The sequence below is a fragment of the Sebastes fasciatus genome, chromosome 15 (assembly GCF_043250625.1).
Source record: "Sebastes fasciatus isolate fSebFas1 chromosome 15, fSebFas1.pri, whole genome shotgun sequence".
Taxonomy (NCBI): Eukaryota; Metazoa; Chordata; class Actinopteri; order Perciformes; family Sebastidae; genus Sebastes; species Sebastes fasciatus.
Genome location: NC_133809.1, coordinates 23,352,110 through 23,372,125, shown reverse-complemented (window position 1 = coordinate 23,372,125; position 20,016 = coordinate 23,352,110). Strand labels below are relative to the sequence as shown.

The 20,016-nt window shown below is 39.7% G+C and overlaps 1 protein-coding gene and 1 long non-coding RNA gene across 4 annotated transcripts in view; one reads left to right on the top strand and one right to left on the bottom strand.

Moving 5' to 3' along the window:
• Positions 1 to 20,016, top strand: part of sntg2 (syntrophin, gamma 2) — a 104,283-nt gene that overhangs the window by 36,249 nt on the left and 48,018 nt on the right. The window contains exons 6-8 of one of the 2 annotated variants that reach the window (XM_074660800.1): positions 1,951 to 1,992; positions 3,153 to 3,240; positions 5,959 to 6,047. In XM_074660800.1, coding sequence (XP_074516901.1) covers positions 1,951 to 1,992; positions 3,153 to 3,240; positions 5,959 to 6,047 — 219 coding nt within the window. The remainder of the gene's footprint in view (positions 1 to 1,950; positions 1,993 to 3,152; positions 3,241 to 5,958; positions 6,048 to 20,016) is intronic. The other variant, XM_074660802.1, reaches the window with a different exon arrangement.
• LOC141783474 (uncharacterized) lies at positions 13,531 to 17,950 on the bottom strand. Of its 2 annotated transcripts, XR_012597278.1 has the most exons (3): positions 17,806 to 17,933; positions 16,118 to 17,274; positions 13,531 to 14,679 (listed from the first exon to the last, which is right to left on the bottom strand). It is a non-coding gene; the product is annotated as an uncharacterized LOC141783474 (long non-coding RNA). The 2 variants fall into 2 exon arrangements; XR_012597277.1 differs by lacking the exon at positions 13,531 to 14,679 and having other exon boundaries at positions 16,843 to 17,274; positions 17,806 to 17,950.

Below are 20,016 nucleotides of genomic sequence, written 5' to 3'. Positions count from 1 at the left end.
CATTTTGTGTCTCTTTGTGATCAAATTGGGTCTCTTTGTGTTCAGTTTGTGTGTCTTTGTGGTTTGTTTATGTCTCTTAGTGGCTTGTTTGTTTTGTTTTGTGTCTCTTTGTGGTCGTTTTGTTTAGTAGGACCATTCAGTAGAGGTGTAACGCTACACAGAAGTCAACGGTTCGGTTCACACCAGGGTTTAGGAGTCAAGTTTCGGTGCGAGTTCAGTTAAGCATAAAGAAAAACCAAGTGCATGGATATGAGGATACGTTTCTTTTCATTTATTTTCTAACCGACAGTAGTGCAAGTGTTAAAGACAGACAAAAATCCTCTTGTCGGGGACTGAGGGAGCATTTTTTGCCCACTGGCAACTTTAGTATAATGTTAGTCTTTTCATTAGGAGGAGCATTTGAAACATTTCTGTATTACACTGTACAAACACTGAACAAACACTTTCCCAAAAGGCAACAGATCACAATAGGCTATAAAACTGAAAATCATCTCTCATGCTATGAAATTGAAAATACAAAATATGGGTTGCTTTTCCATCGTCTCAGTGATTGGCACATCTGGGTGATGCGTTGGCGTGTTCAATGCGTTTCCATTCATATACCCTACAAAGGTGGAGCAACACAGACGCGCAGTCCTCTCGTCTTAAACACAACCCTCTCTCTACGTTGCTGTTGTGGCTGACTGGGAATCCGCAGGCGGGGTCTTCCAGCTCCGGCTCACCATAGTGTGACTGACTCCCACGCCAAACAGCTTGTTGTGCTAACCTCAGCAAATGTTTCTATCGGCGTACAGCTAAAGGTTTCAGGGCGGAATTCGCGCTTGTGAAATTTGGTTCCAATACCGTGCATCAATCTATGGTACATACCGTGTATTCTGCGTGCGGCTGCGTGCACCGGACCATGACCCCCTCACCGTGACGGTTCAGCACGAATACAGGAACTGTTACAGCCCTACCATTCAGTAATCCATCCATGATACTAACGAGTAGGGCTGTCGCAATATTGACAAGCCAACCGCATGGGATGGCAAGCAACCGCCACAAACTCAATGTTTATGTTTTTTCTTTTCTTTGCAATGGGAGTGCCACGTTTTTACACTTTCCTACAAACGGCAGCAGCGTGACGAGGTTCTGAACGTCAACACTGCACTAAGCGCTGCACGCATGGTGTTTTTTTTCTGGTCATCGAGAGTTGAAAAATTGTTCAACTTTGGATAAAACTCCACAAAGACCAACCGTCACATCCTACATGTTGGCTACAAGTGATGCACAAAAACAACAACAATGAAGGAGAAATTCATAAACGTTGTCCGGCAGGTCCGTCCTCTCTCTCTCTCTCTCTCTCTCTCTCTCTCTCTCTCTCTCTCTCTCTCTCTCTCTCTCTCTCTCTCTCTCTCTCTCTCTCTACACGTGCTTCAGCCTTCCCTTCATCCAGAGCCGAGCACTCTACCTCGTACTGACATTTTGATATTTCGTATCATAGCAACCAGACACAACCAAAGTGCAGCTAAAAAAACCCGCTGTGCCTCATTGTGCCCTTCATTGTTCTGCATTTAACAATAAACAAGTATTTAATTTGTTTTAAAACTCATCTTTTTTCATTTAAAAAGCAACAATATACCTAATAATAGCCTAACAATAAAGCTTATTAACACAGCACTAAAATCAGGATAAATAAAGTAATTTGCAAAAAAAGTTAATACCGCAGCCAATCATTATCACCGCAGGGGAAATTCCTTCACTGCGACATCCCTACTAACAAGCCAACTTACCTATCGCCTTCTGTCTCCAGTAGGGGGGTTAGCAGGGGTTTGCTAATCATATTCCACCCCTGGCCTCCCCTCTGGCCCTGGTCCTGCAGAGAATGAGCACAGAGTTTCAAAATTACACACTTTATCCACTGTATAATTACTTACTTGCTTTTCCACTCTCTCTGTTGGTTTCTTTTAGGTCAATGGCATAAATGTAGAGCCTTGTACTCATGAGGAAGTTGTGAGTATATTTGTGATTAAGCACAATACACGACTCCATCCATCCATCCATTGCTGTTCCATCCTCCTCCTCCCAGGTTTTTACACCAAATCCCAGTGGCTATCAACACGGAGGCAGCGCCTCAACAATCCGAGTTGTCATATTGACAGGAGGCAGTTTTTCCTTTTGGTTTACCCTGTGACAAAATTGGAAAAATTGAAAAGCAGATCACTATCAAAAGCTGCACAGGAAGTGAGGGAGCTAATATTTGGCAGCGTTTTTTTTATACGTGGACTTTTTCTCTTTCAGCTTCTCTCTTTGTGACACATTTCCTTTATTCTCTGCCACCACCACCATCACCACCTCCACCACCCATCTCCCACACACAAGCACACACCCATGTCTGTCGTCTCTTTTCTCCTCGTGCAGCCCCAAATAGCTGTTCACTACATTCACCTCCAGAGCGTTCGAAACGCATAATGAGCAGTTTTCTCTTCAGAACAAAATCCAGAGCTTTTAATGGCAGCCTGTCCCATTTTGCAGGCGCTGACAGATGCTCAGGCTAAAGTAGGGCCACCGCACAATGTTTGAGAGGATGGCGAGGGATCTGATAGCAGATGTGCATTTTTAGCGTATGTAGAAGTGACCTTGCATTTTAGATGTGTCTCATAGTCAAGTGTCTCATTTGCTCTTTCACTTTCTCTCTTTTTTTCGCACGGAAGATAGACAGATTTAATATTTTATCCTTTAAACTTAACCTTACTTTGAATGCCTTCTTTGAAAACTTTGACATCTTTGAGGACGTATTTTATATCACTTAGAAGTCAGATAATCAGACGTTCAGAGCGTAATTACTTTTTGATGTCAGCTGTCACTTTGCTGTCACGAGAGAAGCGCCGGCCTTCAAGTGTTCCGCCTTTGATGATTTAAGCGAAGCCACTTCCGTCAGGCTTTTAACTCATGACTACATCTTCTCCACTCATCTCCCGTTAGATTTTGTTTGCTCTGGCTGTGTACAGCTCAACACCAATGTGGCTTGTTTCATTTATTTGAGATTAAATTTGCTGCATCGCTTTGCAATCGTTCCCTCCCTCTCTCTCTCTCTCTCTCTCTCTCTCTCTCTCTCTCTTGCTATATATCTCGATCTCAATCTCTCTCTCTCCTTCTCTCGCTCCCGTCAGGTTCACCTCTTGCGCACCGCAGGAGATGAGGTCACCATCACCGTTCGCTACCTGCGAGAAGTTCCATCATTTCTAAAACTGCCTCTAGGTAAGAGTCCTGCAGTTTTGATGCCATGCAAGCTCACAATAAACTTCCATTTCATCCAGCATTTCTTTTTTTTTTTTTTTAGCAATAAAGGAATAAACCACATTTATGGGAGATTGTCTTTCTGCACACCTTGACGCTTTGAAGCAGTTCAATAGATTATAGTTTATAGTTTATTTCAAAGTAATAAATTGTCATGCTCAGTGGCCTGAGGCAAGTAGTTAAGTCTGAACCACCTAGAGCTGCAATCCCCCTGCTTCTGTATTTACCTTTAGCAGCTTGAAGAGATGAAAACACAGACATTAAAATCCTCCATGTGGAGCCGGTAAAAGGTGAGGAATCAGGTACGCAGCCGAGAGAGGTGAGAAAATGATAGCGAGCGGGAGAATGAGAACTTGAAGCAGCTCTAAAACACAAAAAAGTAATTTGGAAATTTTTGGAAAGTTTGGCAATTTTATGGAGTAACCTACTGTTTTGAAGTTAAGTGGGACTGCTTTGTCTTTCTTATAATAAGTACAGGAGTGATACAATCCTGCACAGTGGAGGTAGTTGCTTACCCATCTGAGTTTATCATTTATTATAATTGTTTAATTTTTTAGCTATAGCTCTTTTTCTGGAGCTTTCAACTACATCCCAGTGCTTTCCTTAGCGGATCAGACTTTGATCAGAGCTATCTCCATGACAACTGAGTAAACGCCATCTGTTGAGGAAGACGATGCGGTTGAAAGCTTCAGAAAAAGCTAGCAAGTAGACTTTAGATTGGGATGTTTTTTTGTTTTGCCAAGGTCGAGAACTAACTTTCTCACTCTCAAAATTATTATACAGTGTTAGATTTTACTGGAATAGTTTGAAATTTTCTTATTTGTTCTCTTTTTGAGAGTTTTCTATGCTAAATATGAAGCTACAGCTAGGAGACGGTTAGCTAAACAAAGAGTGTAGAAGCAAAGAGACAAAACTCCGGTGCTTCTTTGACAACCGACGCTAGTACCAGTACGAACACTTGAATAGCCCTCATTTAAATCATTAAGTCCTAAATGTTGTAAAATGAACTAATAGCTGAATCTAGAGTTATTTTCCTCGGCATAATAAACGTGCATGAGACCCACGGGATGGCACCGCCCTGCACGCTCATATGACGTATCCGGTTCTGCCAGCTTCCTGCTAGCTGTATGTGGCTGTAATAATAAACATATTGGCTGTAATTCATCACTTTTATCATCTTATAATACACCCATGGCTGTATGCTGTAAGCCTGTACCGTGGTGAATATATTACTGTCTCTGTTCCCAAACAACCGGCTATCGGCCAGTAGCTAGTAGCGCTAGTAGCATGACATAAACAGAAATTAACATATTAACACGCAGGGCAAAAGCATAGGACACAACCTCTTATACATCCATGGTCTGTGGTCTATTGGACATCGATTTTGGAGGTCCTTGACATGAAGAAGTTTGAGATTGCTCTCAAAATCTGTGTGCTGGATCTTTCTAAGATCCATTTATGTCCATCGCTCACTTTACGCTGGGTGCTGACATTGCAATGGAACAACCAATTGGCTTTCACGTCTTGTCAATATACGTTCTTTACTATAAAGACTGAAAGTCGAGGAAACGGCTAGCCTGGCTGTCCAAGGTAACAAAATACGCCTTGTCTGGCACATTACTCCTGCAGCTTGATGCAACAAGATGTAACCTGTTAATAAGTGATATTTAGAGGTATTTATAGGCTGATTTTTTAAACCTTTGGACAGAACTAAGCTAAGCTAACCGTGCCCTGGCTCCAGCTTCATATCAAATGGACAGATATGAGAGTGGTGCCAATCTTCTCACCTAACTCTCAGCAAGAAAGCGTCAACAAAATGTCGAACTATTCTTTTAAACTATTAGTTAGCATAGCCAAGACAAACGTGATGGGGAGCATCATGTAGCTCATTTATGCTACAAACGTGCAGACTGCTAAACCACCAATATTTATTAGTTATCTAATAAATTAGCTGTAAGCAAAAAGTGAATGAACATGTAATACAAATCATTTCAGTCTTCACCTGCAAACATAATGATCATTTTGTACAACCTTATTATGAAGAGCACACAGATACTAATAGAATAATACTAATAGACGTGCATGAATATTTATAGCTCAGTTGATAAACCACCACATTCTTACTAATTCAAAGTGAGAGCTGTGAGAAGTCCAGCCCTCGTATCCTCCGGCTAAGTTAACATTCATAGGGAGGCGCCGGTGCAGAGACGCTCAGGTTTTTAGCTGTAGGGCGTTTGGCCAGTGAGTCGTGTTTTGTTGCCTGAAAATGAAAAGGTTCAAGTTGTATTCTCTCTAAGCCGCCCTTTGTCTCAACCATGGCAAAAATGACAAGCGTGAGAGGCCGGGAGCAGTCTGCCACACTTTACCGAGTGTGACCGAGTTAGACAGAAGGTCCTCTAACGCCAAACTAATATCATACCAAAGAGCAGCATTTGTCTCTTTTTGGAGGTGCACTGCACGGCTCAAAGGCAGGGCAGCAGAATAAAATCAATATCAAAACTTAACCACTATGAACTGGGCCATGGTGTTTGAGGTTTAGGTACAACTCTAGACTTATTTTATTTGTTTCTAAAGGAATTAAATAATAAATACACACAACATGGAGTTGGACTAAATGTGTAACAGTGATTTTTTTAGAAGCCTTTTTTGTAAAGAACATGAATCTCCTTTCTTTCTCAGGTTCCCCCGGGCCGTCCACTGATCACAGCAGAGTATCCTCTCCTCTCTTTGACAGCGGCTTCCATTTAAATGGAAACGGAAACAGCACAGTAAGAAAAATCTATTTGCTACTGCATGTATAATAATGTTTTAAAGTAGCCCCTTTCGCTTTGTGTTACCGGTGTGTTTTGTCACCATGAAGTATTCAGTGTGTGTATATACAGTATGATTCAGGGGTGGGACCAAGTTATTGTTTTTCTAAGTGTCAAGTCTTTGAACTCGAAGTCCCAAGTCAAGACAGGCAAATCTCGAGTCAAGTCCTAAATTTTGAGTTTCGAGTCACCAAATGTAATGCTATTTGCATCTCCGTCTGTAATTTTTGACCCACACATTGACCACCGTGTAGTTTTTTGTACATGAACAAAATTCTTTGGTATAATTTTTTTCCAACTCGAGGTCAGTAATGTAGCATCAGTTCTTCATGGTTTTCTCCTGCAACTTCATTGGATGCTGTCAGATTGGTTCGCACAAAGTAGGTCTGGGGAATTAAGTGTTGACTTGCTGAGAATAAATAGAGTTAACTATTTATTCAATCAGGAAATGAATACCCCCTTTTTAAATAGCTATCCACTTTTAAATAATTTCTGGGCTTTTGGGAAGGTATCAAGTATTTTCAAGTCAAAAAGTCCAAGTGAAGTCATGAGTCATTGGTTTTAAAGTCGTGTTCCTTTTTTATTTTGTCATGTCTAAAGTCATGGCATTTGTGACTCGACTCCACACCTCTGATATGATTGCTAAATTGCCACTTAAACATAACATTAAGTCCATTAGGAGTCCATTAAGACTGTCTGTGCCATGTTCATATTGACCAATTATCCTGAGCCTGTCCTGCAGTGCCTACACCCTCCTCCCGCCTTGACTATTGCAACTCACTCCTCTATGGCATCAGTAACACCTCCATAAATAAATTACAACTGGTCCAGAATGCAGCTGCCCGACTCCTCACCCACACCAAATCATGGCATCATATCACCCCAGTCCTGAAAGACCTTCACTGGCTCCCCGTCTCCCACCGGATCTCCTACAAAATCCTGACCCTCACCTACAAAGCCCTCCACCAACTTGCACCCCCCTATCTCTCTGAACTCCTCTCCTCCTACCAACCTCAACGGTCCCTCAGATCCACCTCGGCTGGTTTACTCTCCACCCCCACGTCCAAACTCCGCAGCTTTGGGGACAGAGCATTCTCCAGGGCAGCTCCCAAGCTCTGGAACTCACTCCCCAATCTCATCAGAGACTCTGATTCCCTCACCACATTCCAGTCCCGCCTCAAAACACATCTTTTCTCATCTGCTTACCCGTAGCCCCCTCCTTCCCCCTACCCATCAGTCCATGTGTATGTATGTGATTGTTCCTGTGTATGTCGCTTTTTGTCGTTCGTCTCCTGTCTGTCTGTCTCACACCGTTTTCCCCCCGACTATGTTAAAGCGTCTTTGAGATTAATATAAAGCGCTATATAAATCCAATATATTATTATTTATTATTACATGTACCAGACTGCATTGTATGTGTGAGGCCCTCAGACAATCCTAGCTTTGGGACTATGTACTGCACTGCTAACGAAGCTTCTTATCATATATTCACAATGGCCTTCACAACAACATTACAAGACAACACAGAAACTAATCTGAATACCTTATGTGTGGTTTCAAAGGCTCAGGTAAAACAGCCAGCATCTCCCATCTGGCTCTTGGAACTGAGAACGGTTAGCAGCTGTACACGTACGTCAGCCAAGGCTGCACAGTCCTCTAAATTCCAATAGGAATGTTTCCTCTGCATCTGGACCTGGACCTGCATCAGACATAGTGATAGACATTCACAAGATAAATGTGCCAGATTCTTCTCCTCATTCCAGTTAGTGCAATCGTTAATGAGGAAATAATGATTTTCTGTCATTCAGGCTCATTAGACCCCTGGCTAAGGTAAAAGTAGGGCAAAGAGTGATGCTTGGATTCATTGCGACGGTCACAAAGGTCCATGTATTAATAAAAATACAGGTGCTGCACCGAATCTAATGGGAGAGTCACACACAGCAGACATGCTGTCATGCCATAACAGGAAAAGCACCGGTGTAATTGATAACATTAAAAATGACTGCATTCCAATTACGTGAGCTAGTTCAGGGTCCTAGTTGTCGTGCATTCTGGCTCACTTGGACAGTTTGATGGAACGAAGCCATCGTTGCTCATGCTTTTCCTGCAATGACAAGTCAAAATGTTGGCTGTGAAAAAGGCCCATCAAGCAGGGTATACGTAAAGACATATCAGGCAAAATTAGTAAAAAAAAAACCTGTGGGGGTGGAATAGTGACGTGTTGTGTAGGAATAACAATTTGAAATTCAGTAATTACATTGTTTGGTGTTTCAGCAAGAGTTGGATGGAGTTGAATTTGTCATTGGGTTCAGTGGACAGTTACCTAAAAGTCCCATATTATAAAAAAGTGAGATTTTCATGTTTTTTTTTATTATAAAGCAGGCTTTATTCCTATATAAATACTGTGAAAGTATCGAAATTTGAAACAAGCTGTCAGGATTTCTGTCCATTTGTGATGTCACAAAGACCTTTACACAGATTTAAACGTAAACATTCTAAATGTGTCCCAGTTTATTCCTGGTTGCAGTGTATCAGAATGTCATCAGCTGACAGGAAGTACACATGGACCCAAGCTGTTGCCTAGCAACGCAATGCTGTTGCAATTTCGTCGCAATTCCGTCGAAATGCGCTAAAACAGAGCGTTTCAGACAGAGGGTAAATACAGGCATATTTAGACCGACAGTATGAGGAAAATACAGTGTTTTTTGAACATTACAGCATGTAAACAAGTTTTAGTAGAAACGCAAAATACAAGTATGATCCTGAAATTTAGCATAATATGGGACCTTTAACTTGACACAGGGGCTGGAGCTGGAGGTAAGAGGTTAGCATCGAATTGCACCTCCCAGTGACTCCATAGTTTGATAATTTTAGCTGTTGTGTCTGCTAGCCAGCCATTCGTAAGCCTGCATTCAGGAAACACCTTGGTTTTGTTGAGCGGCATCAGTGTAAGGATAATGCAGCTAGGTAGTCAGGGGGGATAGCTGTTGATGGTCAGTAAGTACTTCTAAACTGTATGCTGGCTGTTTGTTTCTATTTCTACATGTTTGAATACAGAATATGTGACATTTGACGGTGTTGATGGTGTTATGGAGGTGTTGGAAGACTCCTTTGACTCATTGGTGCTGAGAAACAAAATGAATGTAACGAGTAATTTATAACAAGTAATTACTTTTGGTGTTGAGTACTTACTAAAATAATGTACTAATTGATTTTTCAGTGAGAAATATTAACTGTTTAAATTTTTTAGTAACTTGTGACAACGGACAAAGGATGTGTAAGGGCTTTTAAAGCTTTAGTTGGTAACTTTAATACAAAATAATATTTAATATTATATATATATTTTAACTGTCACTATATCCTGACAGTAGTACATGAGACAGTCAGACAGATAATAGGTCTCGACCGTTTTCAACATGGCAGCCAGATCACAAAATTTCTCATTTTACAGCTTAACAGTACACTACAAGATGATTCTGAAAACATTTGAGGTGAGAAATAGGCATTACAGTAACAGAATATTGATTCATATTTGATCAGTTTGACCGCTTGATCCGAGTTCAGGAGATTTTCTTCACAGATTATCTGTCTCATGCACTACCCTCAGAATATAGTGACCGTTTGAGCAAACATGACAAAAGCTATTCTTATTAAAGTTACCGACTGTAGCTGTAAGGACAAACACGACAGCCTTCTTACTGCACATTGCTGTTGCCAGCAGTCACTCTTCTTCATTGAACATTAATTTTATATATTTTTTGGTTTATCAGTGAAGAAAGTTTCAAGTATTCTGCCTTTCCATTGATGTCGGCAGCAGAGTCGGATTAAAACCAGCAGGTTCCAATGAACCTCGCTGCATTAGTGACTTAGCATTGGAGGACAGCAGGGGCTGAAATACTACCAATCACCTCTATTCACTGGCTACAGAGAGCTCTGTTTTTTATCATTTTAGCTAGCTCAGCAGGGCTAACCACTAGCGGGGCAGCAGCAGCAGCACTATCAGCTGCAGCCTGAGCCTTTGTGGACTGTGGCTCTTACAAATCCGCTTTGACTTTGACATGTTATTAAATGTGAAGTAATCCATAATGTCCTCTGCGCATATATGCTAGGACGGTGTTTGGCTGTCCAGAATGTGGGTGCCAACCCTTGATAGCTGTGGAGCTGGTCTCCTGGCAGACGGAGGAAAATGATCTCAGCCAAACTCTCCCTGTTGTTGTTCCGCCCTCCTCTGATGTCCAAATAGGCCAGAGGATGATATAAGTATAGGGTTATTGAATTTTCAAAACATCAGTTTGATTATGTTATCTACAAACCTCCCCTGTTTTCATAGCTCTCCACACAACAACAAAAAAATAGTCGTATTTATTATTAAATGCTGAATGTGGGGGAATTCCACAGTATCATTAATTTTCATAATGTCTACAGCTACATGATTGATGTGTGACACAATACAGCAATACAGAAATGCTTTCTGTGTAAACAGTCCAATCAGCTGCTGGGCTTTTCTAAGGATCAAAAAGAAAGGACAAACAGTCCAAATCATTCTTTTTGTTCTATGTTATCCCGCAAAGCTGTCATTAGCTCCTTGAGCTCGCTTGATCTCAGAGTGGTGATGGCTGTGATTAAAGCGTTTCACTGCAGCTGATTCCACAGAGAGATATTTCAATCTTACAAAAAGCACAATGTGACGCTCATCACCCGAATCAACAGAACAAATTCAGCACTAACTTCCAAAATCAATGTGATAAATTCCCTGTATTTCTGTGACCATCCTAGAGGAACATTGACCATGTTTTAGGTTTTTTTAAAAGATTAAAATATTCAATCGCGATTAATTCGATGATTGTCTATAGTTAGCCACAATTAATCGCAAATTAATCAGACATTTTTTTATCTTTTCAAAATGTACCTTAAAGGGAGATTTGTCTAGTATTTAATACTCTTATTAACATGGGAGTGGGCAAATATGCTGCTTTATGCAAATGTATGTATATATTTATTACTGGAAACCAATTAACACAAAACTATGACAAATATTGTCCAGAAACTTCACAGATACTGCATTTAGCATAAAAATAAAGTGGGCATGTCTGTAAAGGGGAGACTCGTGGGTACCCATAGAACCCATTTTCATTCACATATCTGGAGGTCAGAGGTCAAGGGACCCTTTTGAAAATGGCCGACAGTTTTTCCTAGACAAAATTTAGAGTAAATTTGGAACGTTATTTAGCCTCCGTTAACTTTGACAGCCCTACTACGTTTACATGCACACTAATATTCCACTATTATCCCGAATTGGAAAAGGGTTCATGTAAACAGCATATTCCCTGTGGATATTCTGAATTAGGCTTTATTCCGAATGGAGCATTTTCCAATGAAGACATGTAGGATATTATTTGAGTTTTAGGAGCCTTCTTTGGACATGTATACAGCACAGACACTTTTTAGTTACGCCTCTTGCCTGTTTGCTGCCAGCTCTGTGCGTTGTACACAAACCAACTAGCCGACAGTTTGCAGCGATGCATGCCCAAAATAAAAGCCCACATTTCCTGTCAGAAGGAGAAACACACCTACTTTTAAACATTGTGAAAGATTTGGATACCAACAGGTTTTTTGGATATGCGCAAATATCGCAACGCAACCTTTTCAAGAAGGTGGTTGAAGGAATGAAAGAGGGAGGCTGTGTTCGCACGGTAGAACAAGTCAGCGACCAGTTACGTTAATCGGAGTATGCACGACTGCACGTAAAATATTAATTTCCATTAGCAATAGCTTAGTAGGAATATTGTCTTGTGTGTTTTTGTGCATGTAAACCTAGTCACTCATAATGACCAAATAATATCCATACATGGGTACAACTGTGTTGCTCATGCCGCAAAAAAATATCAAGCAAATTGGGCTCGATGTCAGTGCTCTTCTGGATAAACATTACACACTGTGAACGTGGAGTAGAGAGATAAATGTAAATGTTTGCTTTCTTTCCCTAAAGCCAATATTTCACAGATTTTAATAGTAAGTCTTGAGAAGATTGCATATTAATATGGTAATGCATAATGAAAAGAATAGCCATAAAGACGGCGGCTCTTGCTCGTCACGTCATATGAATTATTCAGAGAAAGCATGGAGTACAGCAGGTGGCCACTTTAGCCGTTCATAGATAATCTAGATTTAAAGTGTTTCCATTTAAATTCCTTGCAGGAGCTACGAGGAGGCCGAACATCCCTGTGCACTGGTCTGTGTTTCTTTCAATTCCCAGTATGTGCACTTGGTTTATCTGCGGAAAAAAATAGACCCTGACACATGCTTACCTATGCAAAAAAACAAATAAGGCTTGACTCAATGTGACACAGCGGGTCAGCAGGCAGCAGGGATCTTTACAATTAATTCTCTGGTTGAAGTTGAAGACTGGGTGGCTGTCAAACGCAATTAGCCAGGCGGCTTCCTCACCACAGAAATACCATTTAAGCAGTGGAAAAACACAAAATAGCAAGAGCTGGCCTCCAGTTAAAGTCAAGTGAGATTCCTCTTGCCTCACAAATAAGGACTATTATGTGAGTGGTTGTTTTTGTTCTTAGAGTAATTGCTTGTTGTTTTTTTTTCCCCCAGTGCAGTCTAAGTCCTGAATTCGCTTTAATGTTCTGACTATAATGATAGGAAGCCTCCAGATAGAGATTTGGAGGAAAGTAGGGCAACTCATAACTTTTTTTTATTTATTTTTTTTCACCAAAAGAAAAAAAATGACATTGCATGCCATTAAGCAATTCTGCATCATATGAAATAGTCTGTAATGGAAAGGGTCGTTAAGCCTGAGGTTGAGCAATGGTTGGAATGGCAAATGACCGCAGACGTGCTACATAACGTTGCACATTCTGTATAGTGGAAATGATGAACTGGGTGTATCTAATTTATTTCTTCTGCTGTTGACGCTCGCTTTGAACAAAGGTTATAATTTTCCTCATCTGAGGATAGTCCTCATGAAAGGATCTTAAGAATAAGAATTTGTTGGACACATTTGAATCTGCACAATTGAGCAAAACACTGTCGTGTGATTTGATATTGAAAAAGTTTTTCCTCCTTTTTTGTTACTTTTTCTATGAATGTCCAGCAACACGTGTTAATTTCCCCTTGTTACATGTGTACAGTCTTTTCAAAATAAACTTCCGTCTTCACAAGAAACAACTTCCTTAGGTTTAGGGCAAGAAAGCTACTTGGTTAGGTTTAGGAAAAGATTGTGATTTGGCTTAAAATAACTCTGAAAGTGCGTTACTTAGGTATGTAACTTACATGATGAATAAATCAACGTTGACGACTTCTGGTTTCACGTGGGACACGAACGCCGGTTTCCTGGGTGAAAGGCCGGTGTTTTTTTGACCAACCCATCCACCCCTGTCCTGCTAAAGACCCACATATTTTTCTGAGTGGTTGGCGGAGACCAAAACCGAGCAAAATATAGAGTGAATTATAGTGACAAGTGGCAATAAACATGTCTCCATATGAATTCTAATGTTGCTGTGTATGTGTTAATAGGCAACTGTTTGCTAACACGTAAGCCATATTAGCTTTATAAGAACAGATATACTGTATGTGATACTGTCAGTGTTGTGATTTTGTCTTTTTATGCTGCCCCCAGGTGGCTAAAAAATATATTTTTATAAGGCTTTAATTGTTGCGTAATAATAATCTTCAATTCGTAGTCTATTTTTAAATTATAATCTCAATGTCCTTTTAAGTATACTTGTTATGAGAATTAGTAGTTGTATTCATAGAACATAGAAAATATTTGAACAACTCCGTAACCACAGCAGGCCTTGAAGATGCGTCTGTAATTTAAATCATTCGCCCACTTGTTCGAGTGCTCACTTGGCTAGCTAACTCGCAAACGAACAAAGAGGCTTTGAGGCATCTCTAGCATCTGGAGCTGAAATCTTCCTTTTGATTTAGATATAGTGAATGTTAGACCTCCCGTGTGCCAACTCTTTTCATTTTACATTCCAAAGAAATGTTGCAGGCCACCTGCCAGGCCCAAGGCTGTGGTTGGTGATGTATTTCTTTTTTTTTTAACCTTGATTATGCTCTCAAAAAACACTTAAGGAAAGAAGAAAAACACCCCGAGACATTTTAACGGTCATAAAGAGGTATAAACAATGCTTCTTGCGTCCCTGGGACTATTCTGTTGTTTTCAAAGTGCCAAATGACACCACAAATTAGATATTTTCAGCACTTGAAGTTAAAAAGGATACTTTTTTTTTTTAATAGTCTAAAACATTAGCGGTAAATGCTTTTCGACTCCTCAGAAGTAAGGAAGGACTTCTTCTGGACTCCCCATTTTTCATTAAAGCTCAACAATCACACCGGGAGAAATGGTTTGAGAGAGTAAGAGACAGCAATTTCTCCGCTGACAGCAGACCCAATAAACCCGAATGCAGCGCAGCCACAAGGGGCACCGTGGGGTGAGGTGCGTGATGCCCTCATTTTCTTGACAGAAAATACATTGCTTTCTTGATGTTCATATCGCTCTCCATTCCTGTACATTAAACTGCTGGATGCTGCAAGGCCAGCTGCGTTTCACCGGAGGGTGTCGAAACTCATTCTGGAAATGTAGGAAAGGAAGTCAAAATACAGGGAGGCAAGTTCAGGGACAGTTGATACAACAAGAAATAAATTGCTATACCACATCACAAAAGAACACCTCCAATGCTGCATGGCCGCAATGAACACCGCTATTACTTTTACCTCATGTAATGCAGGAAGCTTCACAATGTGAAGCCCAATAATACTGTGTAAATTGTTCATTCTTACGTGCTACATATCACCTAGCAATTAGATACACATAATACACAGTTTTACCACATGTTCCTTCTCTCCTACCCTTTTTCGGCCCAGACTGAAATAGCTCAACAATTATGGTACAACTATTTTGGACAGACATTTATAGTCCCCAGGAGCATGATGAAGCCAACCCAGATAGCACAATATATGATTGAATCAACATTGCCAATCAAATTGAAAGAGTTTTTTTACATTTCATTTTGAATAAATGCCAGATTTCACTCACAAGTGATGCCGAATTAATCCGATTCACCCGTTATCTTAAAGGATGCATGAGATTGAATTTTGGATTTTGATATATCGAAAACAACGCTTCACCAATTAACCACAAGATACCAGGCCTTCTCTTGACATTTTCTTGTTGTGCATCAGTGGCGGCTGGTGACTCAAAAAATTGGAGAGGGAGGACAGGAGGAAAACCAAAACCACGGCGTCATGTTATTTTACACTAGTTGGATACTTATCTCTACTTTTTTTTCTTTTATTAATCAACAGAACATATAATTCACATTCAGTATAACAATAACAAAAGAGCCAGGGGTATATTACACTCAAACACAACAAAAATATTAGAACATATATTGAGTATCTTAATAGCCTTTTTCTTAGTCGAATTAGAAAGTGGTTTCACAAACTGCTCAACATCCCCCAAAAAAAGTATTTATTGTTAAATTTATATTTATGATTAGAAGATTAAAAGAAAACATAATTTTTTTTTATAAGAAAATATTGTTTTGAGACTTTTAAAGAAACCAAACGCCACATTTTCCCATAAAAATTTATTCAAAAAAATGTATCAATGACATACGTTTCTTTAGTCAATGAATCTGCAAAGGTCTTTTTTAATTTCTTCATGTAGTGATAGACAGGGTAATGCTTCACTTCACTTGCTTCCTTAACCTTATTAATTATTTGGTATTTATGAGGAAGAATCCAGACCTTCTTCTAATAGCCTACATATCATTTACAAACTGATTCCAATATGCCATGTCATTTGGAATAGAGACAACATCTCTTTGAAATAGGGCAGGTGAGGCTCTGTTATTAGTTTGGGGATGTAGTGAGAAACAAATTGTTCCTACTGGGGAGTCAGCTGAGTTGGTTCTCTACTTGGTTCTCTTCTTTCTTATTAAGCAGTAAAACGACGACGTACAAGATTTCTAATACATAATTACTGCAGGCTCTGCGTGGGAATCAACCTCGCGTGTGCGTCTGCCACTAGAAGCCTGTCAGTCCAAAGAGCGGTGACGTAGCACCCAGTAGGTTACAGTGGGAACACTCTCCATGCCATGCAGCGCGTCCAGCGGTCCGTTCTCCCTCTCGCCACTCAAAAAATAAAGGAGGAGCAGCCTCCTCTGCCTCTCTGGACCAGCCTCCACTGTATATATTAGGGCTGTCATAGTTAACGCGATTACACATTAATGCAAATTTGTTTTAATGCCACTAATTTCTTTAACGCATTAATGCAACTTGCGATGTTTAGGTTGTTGAGTGGCGCTACTATCATATAAAACTAGAAAACCTAAGGAATCCATCGGTACCAGCCATGTCATACTAGATTTTCGCAAAGGGGGCTCTAAAGTTATGCTAAATTTTGTCGAGGAAAAACTGGCATTGTCATTTTCAAAGGGGTCCCTTGATATGTGAATGAAAATGGGTTCTATGGGTACCCACGAGTCTCCCCTTTACAGACATGCCTGTGCTAAATGCAGTACCCTTGAGGGTTTCTGGACAATATTTGTCATTGTTTTGTGTTGTTAATTGATTTCGAATAATAAATATATACATACATTTGCATAAAGCAAGCATATTTTCTCACTCCCATGTTGACAAGAGTATTAAATACGAGAGAAATGTCTGTTTTAAGGTACATTTTGAACAGATAAATGTGCGATTAATCACAATTAACTACGGACAATCATGCAATTAATCGTGATTCAATATTTGAATTGATTGACAGCCCTAGTATATATTCATACAGCATGACATTGTTCTCAACATGTAATCAAAGTTCAAGAAAACTTTTGAATGAACAAAATTAAATTAGCTAACTCATAAACTCATAAACATTTTCAAATATTAAATGACCGTAGGCTCAGTTTAAATGTATACATGTAAATGTGCTATATTCATGTCCAGAATATCAAATTTAGCACCTTTTAAACAGTGAGTGAAATAATTATAGAACATACCAGATTAATGGCGTCACCTCGAGTACTTTCAAACTTTTGAAATCATTTTTTAACTGAAGTGGTTCTTTTCCACCTTGTACACTTTTTTCTCAGCCTCTCTGCAGTTCACTTCTTCTTCTCTGAATGGCTGAAGGTCAGCCTTGATATGTTTTTGTCTTGCAGTCCTAAGAGGGGAAAAATGAGGGAAACAAAAAAATTGAAAACATATTTTTAAGATGAGTGGAGAAAACATACAAAAATCTCAACTTATAAAATTATATTTCACTACTAAATGAAGCCAACTCAAGGGCAGAACATTGCATTGATGCATATGAAAACATTTTCACTCTAATTATATTTGAACTACTGTAAGGCATTCTTTAATACACATTCTTCATTTCAAAGTATCTTTTTTTAACATTATAAAAACCTTAACAGCCAGGACAGTTTTACTAAACAATAAATCAGAGAGAAATTGATGGTTAAAACACACAGGTCATTGTTCACATTAATGAATACAGTCACCATTCAGGTCTTCAGGTGTAATCGTATATTGCAAAATTTTCAAACAGTATGAATTATGTTCTTCTTGCTAACAAATCCGAGACCAGATTAAACAAAAGCGAATATAATTATCTTTATAATTTGTCTTAATGGGGCTAGTCGGAACATTAAATACATGTCCAGATCCAGAGTTTATCGTGGTACAAACTCACATAACCAGCAGTCTTTTATTACTGTCTCCTTGAAGGTCCTCTTGTCTGCCTTGCATTCCCACCTGCAGCTGACGGTAAACCGTTTGTAGTGGTGGAAAACAGTTTTCTGTAGATCACCTTGGAAGTCCAACCTTGGAAGATTAGAGAGAGAAAGTGGTTGGTTGAAGGGCTTGAGGGGGTGGACAGAAAGTAGCTGTCCAGTATGTAATGCACTTAGATTGCAGTTGTTGTATTGGACAGAATTTGTACATGTATATTATAGTTAGTACATGCTTGTGAACAAAACTTAGTGTAATATCATCACATGCAAAAATACTAACAATCACAGCCTCAAGAATGATTGTAGAGCAAACTTTGACACTAACCTTCCCTAAAGTATCTCCTGAGTCCAGCCAGTACTTGTAAAAAGGTGACCTAGTATGGGACATGGTCATGCCAATGACCGTTTCTTGCATGTTGTCGGGACCATAAAGTGTGGTACCGGTCTGAGGTAGATTCTGGCATCCTTATGAAAAGAGGATGCTGTCAAAGCTGTCAACGTTAAAGCGATAATAACGTGTTAATGCAAATTAGTTTTAACACCACAAATTTCTTTAACGCACTAACGTAACTTGCAATTTTTTAGGTTGTTGCAGGCTCAGTTTTAAAGCTATGCTGCAGTTTGCCATGTTATGATTTGAGCATATTAATTATGCTAGATGCAGTACCTGTGAGGGTTTCTGGACAATATTTGTCATTGTTTTGTGTAAGTAATTGATTTCCAATAATAAATATATACACACATTTGCATAAAGAAAGCATATTTGCCCACTTCCATGTTGATAAGTGTATTAAATACTTGACAAAGTTTAAGGTTTGAGGTTCATTTTGAACACATAAAAAATGATTAACTATGGATGTGTTTAATTAATTATGAACAATCATGCGTTCAATGGCGATTACGTTTTTGAATCGATTGACAGTCATAGTTATTATTCAAAATAAAATGACATTCCATTGCTGGCAAAGCAAGGACATAAGCAGCTCTCCACCATACAATATTGTGAAATATGTATTTCTTTTTTTTTTACTTAAAATTAATTTCACTTCACCAAGTCAAGTGCAAGTTATGTAGGAATTTCCCAGCAGTCTCAAAGGAGGTGTCCACGCACAGCTTGAAATACTGTTAACATGAATCCTGAAAAGGAACCCACAGAAAGTTTCTCTTTAAAGGTCACATATTATGCAAAATGCACTTTTCCATGTCTTTTAAACATCAATATCTGTCCCCAGTGTGTCTACAGGCCACCATAGTATCATAAAAGACCATCCTCTCTCTTTTTCTCCTCCTCCGTTTGTCCGGAAATGGGTGCAGAAATAAAAATTTGCTTTTTTCCTAGTCTTCTGACGTCATTAGGCAGAAATGCAAGCCATATATGGCTTTCCTGTTTCCAGTGAAACAGAACAGCACCCCCTCACCCCATACCCCGGCTTGGTAACCCCGCCCACGGAGTAGCCGGCTCAGCAAGCTGCGTCCGCCATTGTTATTTCGACTGTTTACTAGTAAACATGCTGAAAGGAAAACCCGCTTGTTCTGTTGTTGGCTGCAATACTCCACACAAAAGCTTGCACCATGTACCCACTTCGGATCCTCTGAAGACCCAGTGGATGGACTTTATTTTCGCTGGTGCTGTGCCCAGGTTTATAAACTTTATTCTAGCTGCTATCTCTCCACTCGTCTCTCAGAGAGAGAAAGAGAGAGAGAGAGAGCTTCTCCGGGAGGGAGGGGGAGGGTGACGCTGTGTTGTTGAGGAAGTTTGATTGACAGAAAACGCTGACCAATCAGAGCAGAGTGGGAGGAGACAGGCTGTGAATCAGTGGTTTTCAGACAGAGGCTGAATTAGGCTCTGAGGCAGGCAGACTCAGGCTGCAGTATGAGAAGAATAAAGGGTTTTTTGAACATTGCAGCATGTAAACATGTTCTAGTGCAACATTAAAATACATCTATGAACCTGGAAATGAGCATAATATGTGACCTTTAACTGAAAAGATGACTTCAAAATGTTTTTGAAGAATTTTCCTTCACCCAAGGACTTGAAGTTAAACTACACAGATAAATATTTTTTATGTTCTTTTGATAGACAAAACGTGTACTGCTTAGGTTAGCATATAAATCTGAAAATATAAAAACAGATAGTCATACTAGTTTGAGCACAACCAGCAAAGATGACA